The 22,996-nt window shown below is 39.7% G+C and overlaps 1 protein-coding gene across 4 annotated transcripts in view; it reads right to left on the reverse strand.

Moving 5' to 3' along the window:
• Window positions 1-353: 353 nt before the first annotated feature.
• The window catches only part of LOC144475613 (protein couch potato), a 197,820-nt gene continuing 175,177 nt past the window's right edge, over window positions 354-22,996 (reverse strand). For all 4 annotated transcript variants that reach the window (XR_013494898.1, XM_078191692.1, XM_078191681.1 and 1 more), the window contains one exon: window positions 354-21,691. Coding sequence is in view for 3 of the 4 variants with exons in the window: in XM_078191692.1 (XP_078047818.1) it covers window positions 21,637-21,691 (55 nt within the window). In the remaining variant the exon portion in view is untranslated. The remainder of the gene's footprint in view (window positions 21,692-22,996) is intronic.

Consider the following 22,996-nt stretch of genomic DNA (forward strand, 5'->3'; position numbering starts at 1 on the left):
TATGAGAAATGTAAATGACGTTGCTTTACGATTATTACACGAAGTCTCAATATTCTTGAACTTATCAAGTTTTTAGTTTTCCACGATTGAGATTTTCGAATATTGAAAAAGATAGTCTCGCGTGTTCGATTTTTTCGAAAATAGAGAACCACTAGATAGGTCAACCAAAAATCGATGATCTAATTTTTCTTTCACACTTTTAACTATTATTCTTTCTAAGTAGGAGTAAGCTTCATCTGAAAGGGTAGCTGTAAAGTAAAATCTCGTGTTCTTGTCGAGACAGCTATATTATACTATACTATGTGTAAGTACTTGCGCATGCATCGGACGGGGAACAATGAAAACACCGTACATATTTTGCTTGTTTTATTATTTCCAAATCTTGCTTAGAACCTGAAGAAATTCTTTCACAATCTAATAATTAATTAATGATAATTAAGTTTAACATTAACGCCTGACAACGACGAAGTAAAGATTATAGATATATATATGTATATCAATCCATATACATATATATATTTATATTTATGATTATGTATGTATATAAGCTAATCCTTGCCCAGACACACATTGTTGATATGCAGTGTTTCGCTTTCATCATTCAAATTTATTCTTTTTCTACAGGCATATAAATAAAATCTTATTGCTTAATATTTTTTTTTTTTTTAAATATATATACATACACACACAGACACACACGCCAATATATATACATATATACATAGAGACATATATATATACTCGTGTATGTATGTATGTATATATATATTTTAATATATCGTTACCGTTACATACGATGATATGTTTTTGTAGTCCCCATGATTAATATGCACGCATTTGTGCAAATGCCTCGACGTGAGACGTATGGACGGATTGATCCAGATATGCAAAGCGAACGTTCCGAATAATCGAGCCAGAATCGCATCGTGTAATTTTTCCAATATCTCACATTTATTTACACCCTCGAACGTGTGTGTTGTCCCAGCGTGCTCGGATAATATAATTAGCGAACGCGTGTCAAATTTTGAAATATTGTTCCGCCGATCGGAGAAGAATGTCGATTTGCTTCTCTTGGTTATTCGTCGCGGGTGCATGCTTGTTGTACTCGAGGGGGGGAACAAAAAAAAAAAAGTAATCGGCCTGTTTCGAGATCGATTTTCGGAATGTTCTCACGTATCTGGCAGTATTTTGACGAGGCCTAAGATTGTCGTTCGAACCTCGCCTCGTGATGATGGTTGCAAGCAAAATAATAAAGAGTAGAGACTCGTGGCCAATTTTCGCGGGCTCGCCATGGTTTCATCTGATCGCGGCGAGGCGTATCGCTCAAAAGCCCCGTCGGCATACTGATATAAATTTATATTTATATATATATATTTTTATATATATATAATATATTAATTATTATTATTTGCTCACTAAACATCAGATTCTTATTTCTGTAATAATTCATATCGCTACGGTAAAGTTATTATTTTTTTTTAGATATCACAATAACCTTACACAGAAAGCTGCAACTAATTTCTTATTACATTAATATTAATATTAGTATTAATATTAATATTAATATTATCTTTAAATATTATTATTCGTTATTATTAATTATTATTATTGTTGTTTTATCATCTACCTCGTAAATACGTCGGGACTTTATTTATTTATTTTTCTCTAACTCTTCCTCTCATTCTTTCTCTCTCTCTTTCTCTCTCTCGCTCTCTCTCTCTCTCTCTCTCTCTCTTTCTATCTTTTACTCTCTCTTTCTCTCCCTTGCTTTCTCTCAATTTATCTAGCAACGAAAACACCAAAGTAACTGTTACGCGTGATTCTTTTCTATACGGTAATTGCTTTTTATTCGTGACTCGTGCGCACGCGCATTATTTCACATTATCCGTTGGTAGAGGATGGAACGTTTATTTACTCGTGTGATTATAATAACGATCGGCAATAAGAAGTCAGACTGTTTTGCCCCTGCTTGCTTGTGCTATTTCCGAACATGTAGTCGTTCACCACGTCCCCCGTTTTCTTCTCGAACCGTTTTACGTCTGTTAATTGTCTCCCATCGCTTCTTCGATTTCGTTTGAGAGACGTCTCTCAACGTCGAGCACGTTTTTTTTACGGATTGCATCAATCGAGAATAAAATTATTACACGTTAACGATCATCGCGATAGTCGCGTAAAAGCCGTGTCGTAAATTATAGTCAGTTCAGAAAAGTCTACACCTACGAAGTTTCGATTGTTCGTATTAGTTTGGACATTTCACGGGCAGTAAACAAATATTGCAAAAATCATGGTGTCATTATGCGGCCACGTGACCGTCTAAGAAACGTTCAGACGTTGCATTTCAATGTAACAAAGGTGTCGATATTAGTTTTCTAAAGTACGAAATGATTATTTTTTTATATTTCCATTAAACCAAAACTGAATTAACCAATAACGAGTTTGTTATCAAAGGATTAGAAGTATTGATCGCGAATATTTTTAAATTAAATATCCCTATTTCTTGGAACTGGGATCAATAATTTCATTAATATACGGTAAAGTTATTTCACACTTGAACGTATTTCACTGAATTAATAGTAAAATTAACAATTAAGAACATCACAACCAACGAAGCAAATTAAATAACGACCATAAAATGCACAGAATTTTTGTCCGTTTTGCAATTATTTCCAGGTGCATGTAGACTCCTGTAACTAACTATGCCTAGCTCTGTAAAATTGAAAAATGTTACCGTTTAATTTCCTTCTCGATTGATCGATGACAGTTTTCCGTACGTAGCTCGCATATTTAAAAACACGCATGGTTTCGTTGAAATAATTTCTATCGTTCAACATGATATAGGGTGTCCGTGCACGGAAGAAATCAATGATTATAGAGTCGTTTGAACTTGCTGATAAGGCGTTCAATATTTCACTTTGATCGTTCACTTGGAAATTTTGAAAAATACTTGGCATTCGAAATTCTCTTGTCTTCGAAACGATTTCAAATGTTTGCTAACTGATTGCGGATTTTTATGTAGAATACATGTTCCAAGGGGCGAATAAGAAACAAGCCAGAATCGCGTGGATTTATCTATTAGATAGACACGATTTCAGTATTCGAATCAATTTATTTCTCTGTAAAAGAGAAAATTACTATACCGCGAATTTTTATGCACTGAAAGTTCAAATAAACTTTCAAAATAGAATCAATGATAATTTCGACGAGAATTTAATTTGACTCTATATTATATTTGGAACCTTGAGTCGATAAAATAGGAAGCAAGAATATGAATGAAATACGGAATGAAACTATAATTTCGCTGTACTTTCCATGGAAAATCCGCAAGCAATGTTTTCCACGACAACCACAGATAAAAGATCGAATTATAGTAGGTACTCGTGTTCGTCAACGATCGTTCGCGCGGCTAACGAGTGCACGTGCGATAACCAGGTGTGTAGATTAAGAAATGATTGATCGTTGCAGATTAAGCGACATTTGCTGGTCGCGAATAGATCGTTGATCGAGTCGAGTTGCAACGCGAACGACTTCCGGCAAACTTCCTCCACGAACAGACACCGTGTGTTTCTAGAAATGTTACAAAGGTATCACAACTCGGGCATCTTAGCTTCTAGCGGCCTGTGTAACATCCGTGTGTTCCATGCGTCGCCGATGGTTTCGCACGGCTAACATTTACACGGACGAACGCGACAGTCATGGTCGTAGAATGTTCACAACTCCGTTTCTCTTTACTTTCTTTATTCGACATTTTCACGGACACGTCTTTCTCTGTTTTCGTTTATCGTGATTTTATTCTCGCGATTCAAAGCCATTGTCAGACTGTGGATCCCAATACATTTCCGAGTAGATACACGTTAACGCAAAAGAGACAAATCGCAACGATCCACAGTCTGATTAATCTTTGCATCCGCGTCGATTCTCGCGCGAATCAAAAACGACGTATCAAAGAATCCGCGTACCTCCTCCCATATCATTTACACTTATAATATCGATACTTTCGTTCGAATTGACTATAAAGTTTTTTTCCTAACAGTTTCCATTACGCGTTCAACCTTTAACCGCGCGTGTCTTTTTTCTTTTATTCCCGAGAATCATTCGCGCGAACGTTAATATTTCCTTCGACTTATTCGATGTTTCCGATGTTCATTTCACCGGTGAACGATGAACCGATGTCACAGCGGCGGATAAAAATGTAGAAATCAGTGACCTGTGCATCGAGGAGACGCGCTTGTGCATTGTTCTCGAGAAGCACGGGCGTGCTCGTCGCGGAATCAGATTCCGACAGCCCCGAGAACGTATTCTGTTCCAACGATATTGTTTATCGGAACCCGAAAATATTACTCTTTAAGAAAAGATTTATACGAAACGTGTAAACGTACTGAAAAAATACGCGAAACGATATGTAAAAGAGCTTCGATCACTGAAATTCGAGATTGTACTTGTCGATTCCAATGGAGGAAGGGCCCGGCACTAAAGGCTGTTTACAATCGCGTGACAACGATAGATGCTCCGATAACCGCATAATGCAATTTGAACGTCTAACGATCCATGTTTCCTAAGACAATTCGGTGCCGGGCCTGTCGTTTCCCTGAAATATCGCGCTCCCTGCTTCTCCGGCAATGAATTATTTTCCCCACGTAATTGAACATTTCGAAGTTTATTACCCGGTACACCAAGTCGTTTCCGAATCGTTGCGATTTAGCGTTGACTTTCTTCGTTTAAACGAACGTACTTTCGAAGTTTCTCAATTGACTTCACACTTTCCAGTTACTCGAATGATTTTGCTTGGTTCGACGTTTGTTCTCTTGGGTGTCGAGAGCTCAGAGAATGAGCACGAAGAAAACAAAAAGTGAGAACGCTGTAGCGCTGGAACTGTTCGATATTCTTTGCTGTTCAACGAAGAGCAATTTTTAACAAGCAGAATCACCGCGGTAACTATACAGTTGGTAATTGGAATTAGAATGACATAATCGGACTGTAATTAGAATGGCTTAGCTAGTTTAATTAAAACGACGATATTTAAATATGTTTTTATATCAATTTAATGGTTTAGGTGGTCATTTGGTATTAGAACTACCCGATAGCTCCAAATAATACATTTTTTAAATTAAAAATTTAATAACTTTTCACTGGTAATGTTTGGTAGTTCTAGTGTTCCTAGCTTTTCGAACGATAATAATTAACAGCCATCCTTCTAGTATCGTGGTCGATTTTTTAATAATAATTTCAATAATAATGAATCTGAAATAAAACGTCCTTTTGGAGTTGCTCCAAAATGTTGGAAACTGTCCAATTCTCATTTTAATGATAAGCGATTTTATTACGTGTTTAATGGTTTTATGCCATTTTTAATTTTGTCAAATGTTCGAGATTTTGTTATTAACCCTTTACCAACCAGCGATGATTGAGTGGTTTTTTAACATTATTTTTTAACAGAGATTAAATTGAGTTTCGTAAGTCGATGAATTCGTAGGATTTGAAAGTGTCATAGTTATAATTGCTGTAAGAATAGTAATTCAAAAGATAGTTTGCCATTGATGACAAAAGCGTAATACCTAGAAAAATAAAATCTTTTCGTTCTTGTTCAATGATTGCTTGCATGAAGCAATTTCCTGTCATAGATGCTGGATCATAGTTTCTTCAATTTTTCGTCATGTATTTGACTATTATTTCTCCCATTGTTTTACTTCCTGTTATATGCACATTGATTTCAGAGCTAGTATAATTTACAATACGAGCTACTAGTATAATTATCGATAGACTGCGGATTTCATGCGTTTCCAACGTTTCATCTTATATTTGTAATTTTAGTAAAAACTACAAGAGACTTTTTGCAGTATGCGCACAGATACGTGATAATTTTTAGTAAAAGCAACTTTTCAGTGACTGTAATGTAAAAAATCTGAAACTCGGTCATTTTGGTAACTTGTCGTTTTCATCGAAATTGAATAGGGATCTCAAAACGGTAAAAATTAATAAAATATTAGATTTTTACGCATTCGTCGAGTAAAATGGCAATTTTATTTTTTTTTAGAACTCGACATAGTGATATGTTTGAGACGATTGAATAACATTTTTTTTTCTATCAATTATATCATAATTCTTGAAAGAGTAATTTGTCTGCTCTTAATGCCTATAATTTAGGACTCATCATTTATCATATTTCCATAAATGTCCGCAGTCTAGGCAGTAATTATGCAACACGAGTGCGTTGGCAGATGATTACACACTGCGAATAATGTTCGTTAGCCGATTAACCAATAAATCATTGGATTCACTTCGACCAAGGATTACAAACTCAAATTCCGCTCAAATTCTAATTTTCTCGAAACATTAATTTCAAATATATTTGAAGAGAATTTGATGGGGGCGGGACCATGGCTTTTTGGCTATGGTTGCCGCGCGCGAATTCGTCGAAAATGTTAACGGTGCAGGTATTTTCTCTTTGGTTCGTTAAAAATCACAAAGAATGATTTTAAATCAACATTTTACAAGCGAGCGTTCGTCGCTTAAAAATCTTAGTATAATTAACGTATCTAAAAATGAAATATAACATAATTCGTACCGTAATAGTATTCGCGTGAAAAATGTATTTTCTCTTTGGAACAGAAACACGTGTATCGAAATAGTTCATTAAGAAGCCACATTCCTCTATTTTCATTCGGAAATTCTCGCGTTTACATCTTCCTCTTCTTCTTATTACGTCTCTACCGATATGAATTAGGTTCGGTGTGTAAGCATTTGTTCATTCGTCACCCGTAATTTGACAACTTTCGTCTACCACAACCCTAGTTGTTCGCACGAACATGCGTACAAGTCGTGCGAGAAAGAATAGTTTACTTTTCATTTAAGTTACTTTCGCATAGTTAGTCAAATGAATATTACGATAAGATACTTTCACTGTTTCGAAGCGTTTTCGTAATAGTTTGAAACACAGAGCTGTACATTTCGGTACAGGCGAACCAATTTAATCGCAAAGTTTTGTCGTCGTTCATTCTCGATTTCCTTAGCTTGGCGAATTCAAAGAACAGAAGACATTTCTTGATCTCGCATTTCTAATTGAGATTCTTGCGAATCGCTGTTCACTGACTTTCCAGTATTAAGCTTAGTATTCGATTCGAACAGAGGGACGCGTAATTGTAAAGCTAATGCAAAATGCAACATCGATCCCTTGATACATCGTGACATCTTGACTTCATAGATACTTCTCCGTCTAGCTTCCACGTTCTGTAAGTTACTGGTCACGTAAATTAGCGTTCGCTTCGTCTCTCTTGGTTCGTGTATTTGTTGCAACTGTCACCCTCGTTACTTTCTGTTCGCATCGTGCTTCGTTCGAATGAAATCATTCCCATTAGAACGAACGCGTGGTCATCGTTCCCGCGATCGAGGCTCGGACGGTTCCCGATTTACTGTCGTTGGCTGCCGGCACTTTCATTTCGATTCAAATTAAATCAATTTGCTTGATCTCAAGATCCATATAGATCTTCCTCGCGTGGAATCTTCGCGCAACAACGTGCTCATTGTTTCAGAAAAATAATCACCGTTCGTGGCTAATATTATATTTGCAATTAACCGATCGTCACGGTACGAGAGACGACGGTCACGTGCTCGTCATTTTCTCATATCGTTTTTCCTCGACGATTTTCCATTGGAAAATTGATTTCGTTTTTGGACCGTCGCTAATGAACGTGTCATCGGACGAAATTTTGAAACGTCGCTTTTTACAAAGCGCTGATTAAAAAACCTCGTTACGAAACTTTCAACGTAATTGCGTCGATAATTTATTCAGATCGAACAATTGATTTAAATAACGATTACGCGGCTCCGTAATGGTGTCGAATTGTTGAAAGACTGATTGAGTTTCAGATGCATAATATGAAATCGGTGTGCGCGCTCTACGCGAAAACATTTTTGTAGATAGTTGCTCACGAACGAAACCTTTTTACTAATATTTAACACTAGAACTATCAGAGGAATCCGGATATTTTTAAATAATTTACTTTGCCATTGCTAGGAAGTATAAAGATGCCGTATAAAAATGATTAAATAGATCGATCAACCAACGTCGACGATATAATGAAAAGTAATCCAGAGTCTGAGACTCTTTCGTGACAACATTTTCGAAAACTCAGTTTTATTAATTTTTTTTATTAATTGCCCGGTAGTTCTAGCGTCGAGAAATAAAAATCGAATGTGCAACGATCTGATAGCGGGGATCATCGTGCACGATTGCTCTCTCGGAAACAACGACTGCTCGAGATCATTCTCGTGCGGCAACGGTTGCTTAAAAGATACCTACGGGATCCGCGAAGACGTAACAATTAGCATCTTTCTTTCTTTGGGATTGTTTACGCGAGTTTTAAGAATTAATAAATAGTCGAATATCTCAGGTACTTATGTTTAAAAAACGTGTTCGCATAGTCAGAATGAAAGCTGTCTGCGAGCTGTCGAGCAGACATTCCGAGCTGATTACAAGATCGATCAGCCTTTGAAACCGTTGCGCGTTGTTGTCGTCTCGATCGTCGATGATCCACGGCGGATTTCTTTTACAGACAGACAACCCATCGGAATGAGCGTGGGAGGAATTATTCCCGGGTTACCTACTTAATGATTTCAACCCTTTGGTAGCAAAATATGCTGTTTAAAATAGTTAGGTCACCATGTAACTTCGATTTCGAAACGTTAACGCGTTGAGCGCCCCGTCGGTCACATATAGATCACGCGAATATATTTGGAAATTCATTGTAATACTTTAGAACGAAATGAATGAAACTAGAATTTTTAGAATACGAAACAGTTAAACAATTATTACGGTGATAATTAACCTTCTAGTTACGATTTCATTGATTAAATGACTTTGATATGTTATTTGTTAATATTGCTGATATTTCTTATTATTTGTTGATATTTTGTTGATATTCTTGACATTGTTGATATTCGGCATTTAACGTGTTAATATCGATGACCAACATCGTTTCCTGGGAATTTGAAATAGTCTCATATCAGGACGAATCGTGGACCAATTATAAAATAACTCGTTATATCAAAGACTAGACTGCGGATTTGCAAAATAAAAAATTTTGTCTGCCTCGATTCCCAGAAATCATCCGATAAAGAATTACTATGGAATTTAAATAGTATTTTACTTTATATTAAATCATCGACGATCAATTAAATCCGCAAGATCGTTGAAAATTATACAATGATTGATTTCGTATTGTTGCACATGATCAATTTTCCTATATTTCTATGTAATTCAATTTCTCGCGTCATTCTGTATTCCAACGTAACGGGTTACATCCTACCAATATAGCTGACACCAATACTATTTTGCACAGTATGTCTGGGTTATCCGGAAACTGTTACATAGCTCCGCGTCTCATTAAACGTATAAAAATATTGTACACGGAGAAGTGTCTTCGAGAATATTTGTGAAATATTTCACGGTTAATTGAAGCCCTTCTAACGAGATAATATAATAATTTAAAAAACATTCATGATTCTCAAAAAACTGAAAAACGTTGCAATTGTTTGTAACAGTTGCCCAGATAAACTCAGCTGACTTGAATTTTTGGAAACGAACTTGACTCTCGTGTTTCCATTGAATACTGAATTAGAACATTATTAAAATCGAAATAGAATATAAATTTCACCGAGATGTATACAATTTAGCATTATACTTCTATATTTAAAATCTGATACTATTCAAACTATAATAAATGCATAAAATCCGCAATCTAATCATAGTTCCAGCAATTTTCGCAATAAAATAGAAGATGCAAACATAAATGCAATGAAAATACATTCTGTGAAATCTGTTTATACGTTCTCTCGTGTCTTATAAGACGCGATCGAAACGACACACGTTTTCTCGCGTAAACGTGGACCAGTAAACCCTGAATTACTTTGAACAGCATACCCATTGTGTGGCGAGTAGAGTAGGGTCAATGTACACGATATAATAAATTACGTAAAGCTAAAAATACTTTGCACAAATAAATATATAGCTTAGGGATAACATTTAAACTTATAATTCGTTTACGATTAGAGTACGACAAAGTGATCGAACGATGCCCAACAAACAAGTATCTATCGTTCTAATTAAAAGAGAATAATACAGCGATTATTTTTAGTTAATATAGTCTCTGTTCGTTCTGACCTCAGTCTACCAAGGCAAAGGATCAAAATCACCGCCGGACAATATTAGTTCCGCTAAAAATATCATACGACGAGCGTAAAACGGACGTAACGATTCGTGGATAAACTAAATACCACAGAAAGCGCGCGAGCGACGCCGTACAATTTAATAGCTACGCGAAAACAACCTGCGATCGATTTATCCTTTATAAATCGCGGCGTTAGAACAAAAAAACGAATCTCGGAAACAACACGACGTTGATACTTTTGCCAGCAGATCGCGGCTTTTTAAACCTTTCGAAACGAACGAAGAATTCCGGATCGAAATCACCGTCAACAAATTTCCCTATCGTAATGTTCAAATTAAATACAGACATAAAATGTTTGTTAAATCTCTAACTACATGAAATTTTATAAAATCGTCTCCATACCATGAGCGGATCACGGATCTTTATGCGAATTTCGTGCTGATCTTTAGGAAACATAGAATAAGGGAGAAATTTCTTTCGTCGATCGAAAGATGAAATCGAGATAAAAATATTGCCAATGTTCACTGAGACACACGTTGTATTCTCGTCGTGTCTCAGAAATTGCATAAACATCTACAGCCCAGGCATAATAAGTGCACAAAACCCACAGTCCGTTTACACGAACAAGAACAGGGGCCACGATTATCAGTCGAGCCCGCAATAAATAGCGTTTAAATCATAACCGAGCCTAATTTCTCGAATATTATATATGCGTACGTAGGTATACATATACAAATGTATCTGTATATATATTATATAATATATATATAATATACAATAACTACGGTCCCTAGTTATCATACTTTCGGAATGTACAGAGTCCACGATCTATTTTGTATCACCTTGAAATACGGGACGCCTAAAAAGTTAGACAGAACTCGGCACCGACAAAATTTGTCAAACGGCGGCCGTCGGCCAATTCCACGGGCCGACGACGAGGCCCCGCGAGTTCTGTATTTGTGTGCTAGAAAGAAAAAACAAACATTGATATGTCTAGTTGTACATGGTTCGCGATCAGTCGCGTTTTATTTTATCACTTTCATCGCCGACATCGTATAGCTCGTCGATGCGTTCTCCACCGTTTTGAACCCCGGACAATTCGTGTGATCGTGATCAGCAGCCATATGCGGACTCGTGTAATTTTTTCTTTCTGCGATTAGTGTATCGTGTTCGTCGTTCGAAAGCGTCGTTGTCGTTGTTTCCGGTAGCGAGCTAGCTTTTTATGGACATTCGGCTTCAGTCTAACCAGCGTGTGTTTCATCGAAATTGCGTGACGGACAGAGCGAGGCGCAATAAAAAATAATTTCTCGGGAAAAATATCATCGTGTTCGACTTCGTTCGTCGTCGGAACCGATACGAGTCGACAGTTCCGGGGCGTCCGTGGCCGAGTTCATCTCGTTAAGGACGGATTCGGGGTCTGTTACAATTGTTTTATTCTTTGTTTTTTCTTCTTCGTGGCACGTTGCTTCCTTCCGGTTTTTTTTATGTTTCTCCTTGCTCCACAGTTTCTGAGCACGATTTCCACGGTCACGGGGGTTCAAAGCTCGCCAGGATCAGCGTTGAGCCGTCGAGCACATTCAGCCCGAAGCCCTTCGAACAGTAATCGAACATGTAATCGAACAGTCGAATACATGCGAAGGCTAAGAGCGACTCGAGGATTCAATGCTAGGATGCGATCGTCTCGAGGCTCGTGGTCTTTGGATAGATATGCGTTTCGACGTCTTTGGCGTTCGTCAACTTTGTTAATTTGTCACCCTTCTCTCCTCGACGATGGGACAGTTTAATCCACCCTTTTCACGTAGTTTCGGCGAGCGACGCCGCGAAATTCGGTGAACAGCAAATGGTTCTCCCTTGAAAGTACACTTCGAGTACTTGATCACGCGTCTTCCGAAGCCCCGTTTCAAACATCGAACTCTCTGCCGACCATCGCACGTGTGTGTCTCACAACGTCCCCCCCCCACCCCCCTACGCTCGAACGATGTTCTTTCGTACGTTTGTTCTTCGCTTAGCAGATTCGAACCCACGGAATCTCTGCTCTAAGCTTCTCGGGATCACTCTTGTACATTGCTTTGGCGCGGCACGCCTGCTGGTGATCTAATTTACCACACGGTGATCGCAGAGTAATACGTGTATACATATATATGTATATATATATAATCTCTATTATATACATATATGTATGTAAAAAAGAAACGGAAAATGGACTTGTCAGAATAATTCTCTAGTTACGGTACAAAATATCTGATCCACATGTACCTAATCTTTCTCACTGGCTCTCTCTCTCTCTCTCTTTCTCTCATTTTCTCACTTTCTCTCTCTCTCTCTTTCTTTCTCTCGTTATCGTTCGCACGTGCCCATTCGTTCTTGCCTCTTTCTTCCTCTTCGGTTTTACGATGTCACATGATATACATATACATTTATATACTTTCCATATTTATATCGATTTCTAATATTCTTACGCGAATGCGACTCTCTAATGTTATTAACTGTATAGAACGGTAGCGTACTGCCTACTGATATGAGTTAGTTTCACTTGTAAAGCACTTTTAAATTCAATCTAAACGATTCGTCGATCGCGAGCGAACCCTGCCCCATTAGTGGTTCAACGGAGAATCGGTTGGTGAGCGTCGCCGACGTCGTCGAGACACTTTTCTTTCGCGTCCATTCCTCTGATTTTATTCCTATCTTCTTTATCCTGATCCTCTCTATGTTCTAGTCTGTTTGGTCTCTCTATAACCGAAGTTACACCTTCTCATTTTGGATCGTTTCGTTTACCGTGGACGAGTCATTCGATACGTTCGAATTCGTAAAAAAGCATCGCCATTCGTTCTCGTTTCTCATTTTTCCATCGTACACGATGATCAACGTCGCCTGAAGTTCATTGGCAAACGTTGCTTGCGTTTCGTCTTTATTTTTCTTTTCTTGTCTTTCAATCGAAAATTGAAATTTATTGAAAGCATTGTTCCCATCCTTCGTGTCTCTCTTTCGCTGTACAGGCATCGTTCGCGATAATCGTCCAAACCAACTGAAACCGATCAAAGAACACGACTTCTCATCCTCTTTTATCTTTCGCAGCATTTCGAATTCATCCGCGATGATCATCCAAAGAAAAAAGATGTAATTACGGCTGAAGAATCTGGGGCTCGTTCAACTTCCGACCCGAATTCTTCGACGTAGTACCGCATGCGTGGTTAAACAATCATCGATCATCGATCACGAACGATCGCTGAACATTCCGCGCTGAACTATTTTACAATGTTCTCGCGTTCCTTCAGCGACACCACACGCTAATTCCCGTGCTCGTTCCGAATCCTTTTCTTCTAACCCTTAAATTGTACTTTCTAATTAGTGCACTTTACGGCGAAGTTTCTCTTTTCGAATTCAATTTTCTTCGAGTCTTTTCGAAACCGCTTGATTTTGCTTCGTGAAAATTGTCGACAGTGTATCATACTTCTACGTGTGATCAAAACTCGTGAGTTCGTTTATTTCCTTTCGTTTCACGCTCGTGTTTTATATCCGCGATATTGGTCTAGATTTACCGATTCGGTGTCTTTCATTAATATTTTCTATAGACTCGGAGTTTCGTCGCTCGCGTAACACTTTTCAGCGATTACAGAAGACAATTTCCGCAAGGCAAAATAAAATCTCGTATCCGAATAGACTGCGCATGGAGAAACAAACTTCAGCCATCGAAGTTCCATGGTAACATCGAACAAGAGAAAACGCACGGATTTCCCTTTGGTCGGTAAGCGCGAGATCCAAGAACAAAGAAAACAATGTTCGAAACGAGCCGCGGAAAGCGCGAATAGCAGATTTATGGATCCCTAATAGACGGAGCAAAGACATTAGCTATCCATGGAAAAATTGTCGAATAGCGTTTTTTTTTTCCTCTGGCTTCCGATTACGACGCGCGTTGTCCCCCTTTGTTTTTTCTCTTTTCGTTTTAGTACAAAAGTAGCAAAAGCTTGGCCGTGAGTGCCGAAAAATTTCTGTTTTATCATTATCAATCTCTTTTTTTTATACGAACGAGTATATCGTCCGGCCGGACGACGTCCTCTAACGGGTGAGCCTGAAATGACAAGATATCCCGAGTAAACTGTGTTTGCGCTTTCTGTTTCGCACGAGTATCACTTCTCCTCGGTGTGTTAAATAGTTTCTAAGCTGTTGTACAATATCTCCTGGGACCGATACGACAGAATCGCGCGACCATCGGCGGTCGGATCACCTATATAACACTGTCCTCTCTCACACTCTCTCTTTCTCTCTCTCTCTCTCTCTCTCTCTCTCTCTCTCTCGATCACACGATCACACAGACGCGACTATATTCTCAGACTGTTTCTCCCGCTTTCTCTCTCGTTCTCTCTATCACTCTTTCTCTCGCTCGCTCTCTCTCTCTCTCTCTCTCTCTCTTTCTCTCTCTATTTTGGGCAGTACAACTATATTGTTTATATCGTAATGTGATATGTTAAGTTAAGGTCAAGCGAATACGTTGCCCTTGGAAAGGCATTTGAGAGCCCCCATGTTTGTTTTCCGCGTCGGTAGTCATGGTTCGAATCCTCGAATAACATGAAAAATAGAACGAGTCGTTACGTGGGGGACCGAGAAAATCTTTGAATGGGAGGGTGCGTGGGTGGTTTTCCTGTGACGAGAACGGTTCCCGTGGGGGAAAAAAGATCGGGAATCGCGAAGCATTATGCACAATTTTTCCTATTTCTTTCTTTCTTCCCTTCTTTCTTCCCTTTTTTTTTTTTTTTTTTTGGTTTTGTTTCTTTTTCCTGTTTTTCTTTCGCTCTCTTTCTTCTTCTTTTGTTCCTACCGGTGGAAAAGAAACGCAAAGACGAACGGTAAAACGAGCGGCTGACGCTGCTCCCTCTTCCCCCTCCGAATTCGCAAATGTAAGGCCTCGCTTGGGTTAGAACTTAGGCTATACTTTCCGTCGTTTTCAAACATCACAATCTAATGCCGCGTCGCGTGTCGAGCGGTTTACGTCAGAGACGAATTGACTACACCAACAGTTTCGCATCCTTCCTTCTTTTTTTTTCCTACCTCCTCTCCCCCTTCTCTCTCTCTCTCTCTCTCTCTCTCTCTTTCTCTCTCTCTCTCTCTCTCTCTCTCTCTCTCTGTGCTTTCCGACTTTGCCAAAGAAACAGCGCGCGAAGGATACGCGAGGAGCTATCATTCTATCCCGAAAAAAGTGAACGGTTTAATCGTTTAATTGTATAGATATAATATATAATATATTATATGTCCACGATCTTCCAACGTGTCGGAGAATTTGGTTGATATGTGTTTGTTCGTGAATCGACAAATGCTCTCGCAAGTTACAAAAAGCGGGCCGCTATTTGAACGCTAAACGTCAGGATAGAAAGCGTTTGTTGAAATCGTCCGGCGCAGCCGAATTTCGCGGACAAACGGAGAGTTTTTTTTTCGCAGGAGGCGATCGCTCGCCCCCTGTCGCCGCGTAACGGTAACAAAAACGGTCCCTTCCGGTCGTGATCCAGTTCATCACGATCGAGAGATCCTCGGAAACCAGTCTCCTCCACGATCACTTTCACCGTTGCTCGAATTCGAATCTGCTTCGAGGACGCCGCTTTTCGTCTTTTCGCTTTCGTATATTTTTGGACGATCGCAAACGCTTTCCAGGGCAGTTGCCTACTTTAAACGACCTGCTCGGCAATCCCTTAATGACTAACGATATGTATCAGAAGAGTGACAACCCTGAAATCTCATCACCTCACTCTCTCTTCCTCTCTCTCTCCCTCTCTCTCTCTCTGTCTCACTATCTCTCCCTCTCTTTTTTCTCCTCCCCCTATCTCGTCATTCGTCTATCCGTTTGTCTCTGATTCGACGACACGCTTTCGAAATTCGAAGCATTGTTGCGTTCCAGGCTCGCGAAACGACGCGAAGAAGATTTCGAAAACCCGTTCGTTCTGTGCGGCACAGGCCCGTGACAATAACGGCGATGATTACTGGCATACTTCCATCGAGAGAGATCTCTCGTGACTGCGGTCTTTAGTACCAAGAAAGGGACAGCTCGTCTCGCTCTAAATTTCGTGACGGTCCAGTTCCCTGGGAACCGAGCCTTTCCCACTCTCGAACCGTTCATTTCGCGACGCTGGAATTGGCCCTCGGCTCGATCTCATCGATTCGATTTGGTTTTCTCTACACTGACAAAAACCGGTCGTCTGCTTTAACGAAATCAACGATATTTGCGTAAAATCAGTGTTTTGTGCGTTGATAAGAGAACCGAATAAAAATTGAGTTCTTCGTTCAACCCCTCTACGATTACTTTCGTAGCCGCGTCTGTTAATAATTAACTTTGTTATCAAAGTTAATACATTCCTACGCTATAGACTATTCACGTTTATTGTATACTTTCACTGCAATATTTAAATATTGATATTAGTGGAATTAAAAGAATGAATGCTCTTGGTTCTTTCTTTTTGCCAAGAGACAAAAGTTGATCTGTTTGTTTTTTGAATGATTGTAGTATGTAGATAGATAAGCTGTTCAAAAATTAAAAAAATCACAGTTAATCCGTTAGTTTCGCAATCAATTTTACACGATGCGCTGCATCTTCCTTTTGAAGTTAGAATTAGAATAAACATTAAAATCGTTAAAGGTATTACATTCGATTTGAGATGCACAAGACTTCGTTCCAGCGTACGAATTGCACCGAACAATTGCATGATCAAAAGAAATCAGAGTTACGAGGCGTCTCTAATGAGTTCGTACCTTGACGTAAATTAGAATGCTACTCTTTATGTGAGTAACTTTCTAAACTAGAGCAATTGGACAGTGGCATCGCGATAAAAAAGACCGGTAACATAAGACCCACTGTAACACAAGTCTCTCTGATAAAATCAAGGTTTCATTCGATTTTAAAAACTGACAAGGTTTAAATGCAAAGTGTAAAAGCACGTTAGTTTGAACAAATGCGAAATCATCGAACGTTTGTAGCTCAGTTAATAAATACTTAAATATCGTTTGTCTTGAATTCTTTAGCACGAAAACTTCATCTTTTCTGCAATTTTAATGTAAAGAACGTTATCCAATATATCGAATTTGTAACGATACGATTAATTAAACAAACGAAATTCGATTCAGTTTTTAAGAGTTTGCTAAATCCAAAAATTCGATTTTCGTAAAATCATGTATGTTCAAATGTAATTAATGGTACGGATAATTTCTCTCCGACTTGCATCTATCGGTGCATACAAAACTGCATTCGCTTCTTATTAACGCTGGATGTGAAACCATGCTTGCGACATGTGCACGATGTCGGGTGTCGGGCGTCGCGAAAATTGGGACATAACGAATACGTTACGCTCAGTAATAAACACGTCAAGCGCTGCCATTAATAGCATTGGAATTTTATTTTCTGCTTGAATATGTTCAAACTGGATATTTTGTATGCATTTCGAAACATATTTAGCTATATCAGCATCGTCTGTTAATCGATTCCTATTAAATGTGAATATTATTCTCTTGTTCCGAATCGAAATAAATTAACGTGTTATAAGAATCTAAGAATAAATATTCAAGAATAACGCAGTTACGTATACAAGGAATAAATGTCTCTTTCTATTAAAGAAATGATTAAAGGCAAAGAATAAAATAAGAATATAATGTAATTATTTCTTAAAGTCTTAAAATTGAAAATACTTATTTCACGTGCCACTAATGATAATCTTGAACCTGGCCTGTTTATAAAACTGATCGCCACTTGACGTTCTCAAGTACTTGGTTAACGAAATTTTGTAATCATAATTCATATCTATGATTGAGGACCATTCTAACATAAGCGTTCGAGATTAAAAGAACAGATTAGATAAATTTCTATTGCAATCGAGTTTAATTTAGAATTTGGCGTTACCATCGACGTAAAATTGTCACTTTAGATCCCAGTCATTACTGTAAAAGCTTCCCTCTCTGCCAATGGTTCAGCAGCTTCTAGCCACATGTCCAAGCAGAACTGATCGTTGCAATCGTCGGGAAGCGTTTCTTTTGGCGAGCACACCGAGGTCTGTTTTACGGCGACCATTATCGTAAAGCGAACCGTTCGCGTCGGCGAGCCTGAACGACGATATGAATGGCAGGGGGGCTGCTCTACTGTCGGTTTCTCCCCGCGAGCCGACCACCACCGCTCGTTCTCATATTTAATAAATGCCCGGTGGTGTAGCAGGAAAACACTGTTGTCGGCTTCGAATCCGCGAAAGCGGTCCGTCGACAGAAGCCGCGCGAGGACCTGTAGAAACATCCGCGAGAACCTACGTGAGAAAAATATGAATCTTTCTGAGAGTTCTACAGAGGTGTCTCGATCGCCGATTGAGAGAACGCTTTTTTTTCCTCCTTCCCTCCGGTTTGTTTCCCCGCCCGTTGAAGAGCGCCACGAGGAGGACGGGGTCGCGCTCCAACGGAATCGTCTTGGATCGAGAAACGTATCTTAAAAGGAACACGCATCCTGGATGCGGCAACTACCTTCGAGAGGGCTGTGTGTGTATGTGTGTGTGTGTACACATTGTAGAAAAACGACGAGGCGATAGAAAACTATCAGGCAGGCCCGAACAGCTTTTGAGGATAGTGAAGAAGCGTTATTTTCCATTTTTTCTCTGTTGCCTGGGTGTGGGAGGGGGGACTCGGAGTATTTTATTCGTGGGACTTGCTTTTCCTGGGATCGTTGGGGTTATAGATTGGTTCGGATCTGGGAGTTGGATTCCTGTTTGGATCTGGCTTTTTTGAGGGGGGGGATGTTCGACGTTATTCCTTTTCTTTCGTTTTTACTTTTTTTTCGTGATTTTTCGTTTTCCTTTTGAAAATCGGGACGAGACAAACACACGGTACGATTACAGCATGACTCGACCAACGGGAAGGCACTTGGGCAAATTACGTGCCGAGTTGGCCGTTGTATCTAGCGCGCAGGACGCAACCGCCAACGTTCGCGTTAATATCTCTAACCTCTGCGCCTGCGCCACTACAAACGACAGATCGTTTAAAAGTATTTTCTTTTTTCTCCTCGTTTACCTCTTGCGTACAAGATCTTTAACTTTCTTCTCTCTACTTGCTTAATCCTATGATATGTTCGCATTCGTTATGTATATGTATAAGATTATTACGTAGTACTCGTTCTCACATACTCTCTTTCTCTCTATTTCTTTCTTTCAATCTTCCTTTCTTACTCTCCCTCTCTCTATCTCTCTCTCTCTTACACAGACATACACATTCTCTCCGGTTACTCTCCCCCTGTTCGGACATAGACGTCATTCTCGCACGCAGACACGCGTTTTTCGCACACGCTCAAGTCTACCTGACATTCGACTCTTTCTCGTCTAGGATTACTTTAAACTCTCCTTAACAAGATACATAATTAAATGTATATGCTCGCGTTTTGCGACGCGCCAATCATAAAACATAAATACACGCTTCTTAGGGCACCTTTGGTATTAAGCTTGATGTATTCGTTTTCGTCTCTTTTCACGTCTATATTATGCAATTTTGTTCACGAACACCCGCGACCGCCTCTGCCCGCGGTTCTTCGAGCGGCGTCCCGGCGCTGCGATCCCACGCGCGCGCGCGGCCCGTCCAATTAGTCCCGGAATTGATAAGCGGGGATCCCTGGGATTTCCCCAGGGGCTTCGATAGCCGGGAAATCGAGACGCCGCGACGATACGAATTTTCGCGGCTTTTCGAAATGAATTCCGGCTTTCATCGCGATAGAATCGCTTTAACCATTTGGGATTCGCTTCGAGCCTGGAGCATTCGTTCGAGATCTCTGTCTAAAGTACGATTTCCTTCTTCTGTCGCGCGAACATCTAAGGGTAGCAATTTTTAAATATCACGAACATAGATTGTCACGTTAATAAAGATAATATAACTGGAACATCAAATAATGTAATAAAATAAAAATCTTTCTTTTAGAAGCGATGGTTCTGTTCTCATTTCCTATTTCGTGCTCCTACTTTTGAAAACTATTCTTCATCGTTTGAGATCTAGGGAAAGGCCTTTGTTAGACGTACGATTGCTAACTACGTATTACGATTAAACTTGAGCTAGAACACTTTCCACGTAGTCGGAATAAAAATTTCGCTTCTAAAGCAGTGCCGATGTGATTTCAGCTTCCAAAGGTTAAAGCGATCAGTGTATTTTGCGAGAAACGCGTTGCGGCGAAGAGTCATTACCCTTTCGATTTTTAATATTCTAAAACACGGTCGCACGTTTGGCGAATCGATTTCCCGTATCGCCAGAGACGCTTTTTTTCAACCCCTTGCACCACGAATTTTGTTCGCAACTGCTTAGCACTTGTTGTTCGTCTTTAATCATTTTCTTGATCACTTTCTTGCTTTCTTAGATTTTGATAATATGAGAATCTTATTTCGATTTCGACGAATTGAATATATTTTCGTAGATCACGCGTCGTTCGTAACGAGTCTGACTCGTTACACGGTGCAAGGGGTCAATCGTGACGACCGATCTTGCGCCGAGATTTTCACTCGACTCCGTTACACTTTCCGATTGTTTAATAATTCGCGGGAGGACGGCGCGGGTCTCGCTCTTAAAAAAAAAAAAACAAGAACCTCGCGTCTGTGGAGTGTGGACTTACGTGTGTGTGAACAAGTGTTACGTGAGCGTGTGACTTGAAGAGTGCCTTCCTTTTCTTCGTTCGCATGTGTTTCTTTTTTTTTTCTTTAGAATACGCGGTCATAGAAAACGAAATATCGATGGGCCGGGCGCCGTCGGTTCTCTCGGTTTCGAGGAACCTCGGGGCCCACCACCCACCCCCGCGTGCTCTAAACCCCTCCCCCCCCCCCCCAGAAAAAACCCGTTCTACTGGCCGCGTTCTCCTTTCTTCAGCCAACGTTCTTCGTCGTCGTCGTCGATCTCAATCAAGACTCGGTGGAAAATAAATAGAGAAGGTAATACACGGCTACGAATCGATAAGTTAAGTCGTTAAAAAATATATATACCTAGGAATATTATTATACGCGATTATTTGGGCCCCCGCGAGTCGCGAATGTAACGCCGTATGCGCCGCGCAGAATTTACAGAATTTGCCTACTGGTGCTTGCCGGGTCGCAAGGGCTCCCCTTGCAACCCTTCCATTTTTTTTTTTTTCATAATTCGTCGTAATTTTTTCCATTTTCCGCCCTCTTTCCCCCCGCCCTCTCTTTCGCTCTCTCTCTCACTCTCTCTCTCCGTATTTGTTTTACGTTTCGCCGCGTACTTGCGCCCCTACTCCCCATATATCTGCAGCCTGTCGTAATCCGCTGGTGTTCCCCCATGGTCGGTGGCGACGGGACGACGCCAAAAATGTTCTCGTACAACGTTTTCGGCGGGTCCTCCTGATAATTTCTAGAGATTTTCGTTACCATGGGCGCAGATGAACACGATCCAAATTTCGGTTGACTTGTTTGCCGTTTGCGTTACGACTATCTCGAGGGGTGTAAGCACGCTTGGACACGGTCCCTTGCTTCCCTTACATGCCGTTGATGTCGATCTTAAGGTTGCCCGTTTTCTTCTCTCTTTGATCCCTGGAAAAACGAAGGGAACGATTAATCAATTTTCATAGAAGCGATGCACAGCGACCTCGAACGTCGCTGGTTCTCGGTTAACGGTGTGTCTCTCGCTCTCTCTCTCTCTCTTTTTCTTTGACTCGATTCGAGAACCCTTTTTTCAAGATCGGGACCGCTCGGTGAAACGTTCGCTTTCGCACGCGATTAAGTTTCTTGGCGGCATCTGTCAGTATTTTTTTTTTTATTTTTACTAGATTACGCTCGATTTCATAGAAAATAGATAATTGGAATTTTTGATGTAGAGTTGAAGAGCGATTGCAACAAAAACAGACGGCTAAAGTGGGAGCTTCTTAGGAGAAGAATTTCTACGAGCAGCGATGGTCGAAAACAAGTTGAAAATTCTTCGTGCCTGTCATTGTTCTCTGGGATATGTTCTTAAGAGTATTACCAAACGATTGTAGTCGCGTTTTACGAAAGTAAATATAATATATACAAATTTTTAATGATACGTATAATATGCAAACGAAATTTTTAGTTGCTGTACGTAAAACTGATAGATGTTATAAAATAAGTCTAGAACACAGTATCTGTCGCGCATTGTCGACATTTCCATCTTTCATTGAAAAAAGTATTTTTAAACGGTCAGTTTAAATTAAATCAAACAGCGGACTCTCATCGAATAAATAGATTATTTTAAAGAATTTATTACGAAAGTATTTTAAAGAATTTATTACGAAAGTATTTTAAAGAATTTATTACGATTATTGTCGATGTGTTTATTATCATTATGAAAAGTGTACTTTGTTCCGCGTAAAATCATATTTATTCCGATAAAGAAGATGTTTTCAAATTTCTTTCGACCACCTCTGTGATATTTCGAGCATCGAAGGAAAACCAAGCTTAAGTGAAAAACAGAGAAAATGAATATTTTTTTTTCACGGCAAAAGTGTCTCGAGTTTGTTTCCGATGATGACGACGACCTGAACTGAATACATATCGGCTTTCGTTCACCGTGAAATCGAAACGGATGAACGACGTATGAAAGGAGCGTTCGATCGCTCATCGCGCCTCGTTTGTCTCCATTCCATCAATTTCACGGGGGGGGGTTTTTGTTCGCGATACCTCTGATTTACAATCGCGAGGAAAACTGTCTAGTAGAGAGTTGTCAGCGCCGAGGATTATCGCGGATCGCGAATGGAAAGCAATCCCCTGTCATCGAATCGACCGATTCTATAACTTTTTGGATCCCTCTATATTTGCGCAACGCGCATACAGGGTGTTTCAGTACGCAGGAATCGCAAACTAACGTGTTCAGAACGTATA

The sequence above is a fragment of the Augochlora pura genome, chromosome 2 (assembly GCF_028453695.1).
Source record: "Augochlora pura isolate Apur16 chromosome 2, APUR_v2.2.1, whole genome shotgun sequence".
Lineage (NCBI taxonomy): Eukaryota > Metazoa > Arthropoda > Insecta > Hymenoptera > Halictidae > Augochlora > Augochlora pura.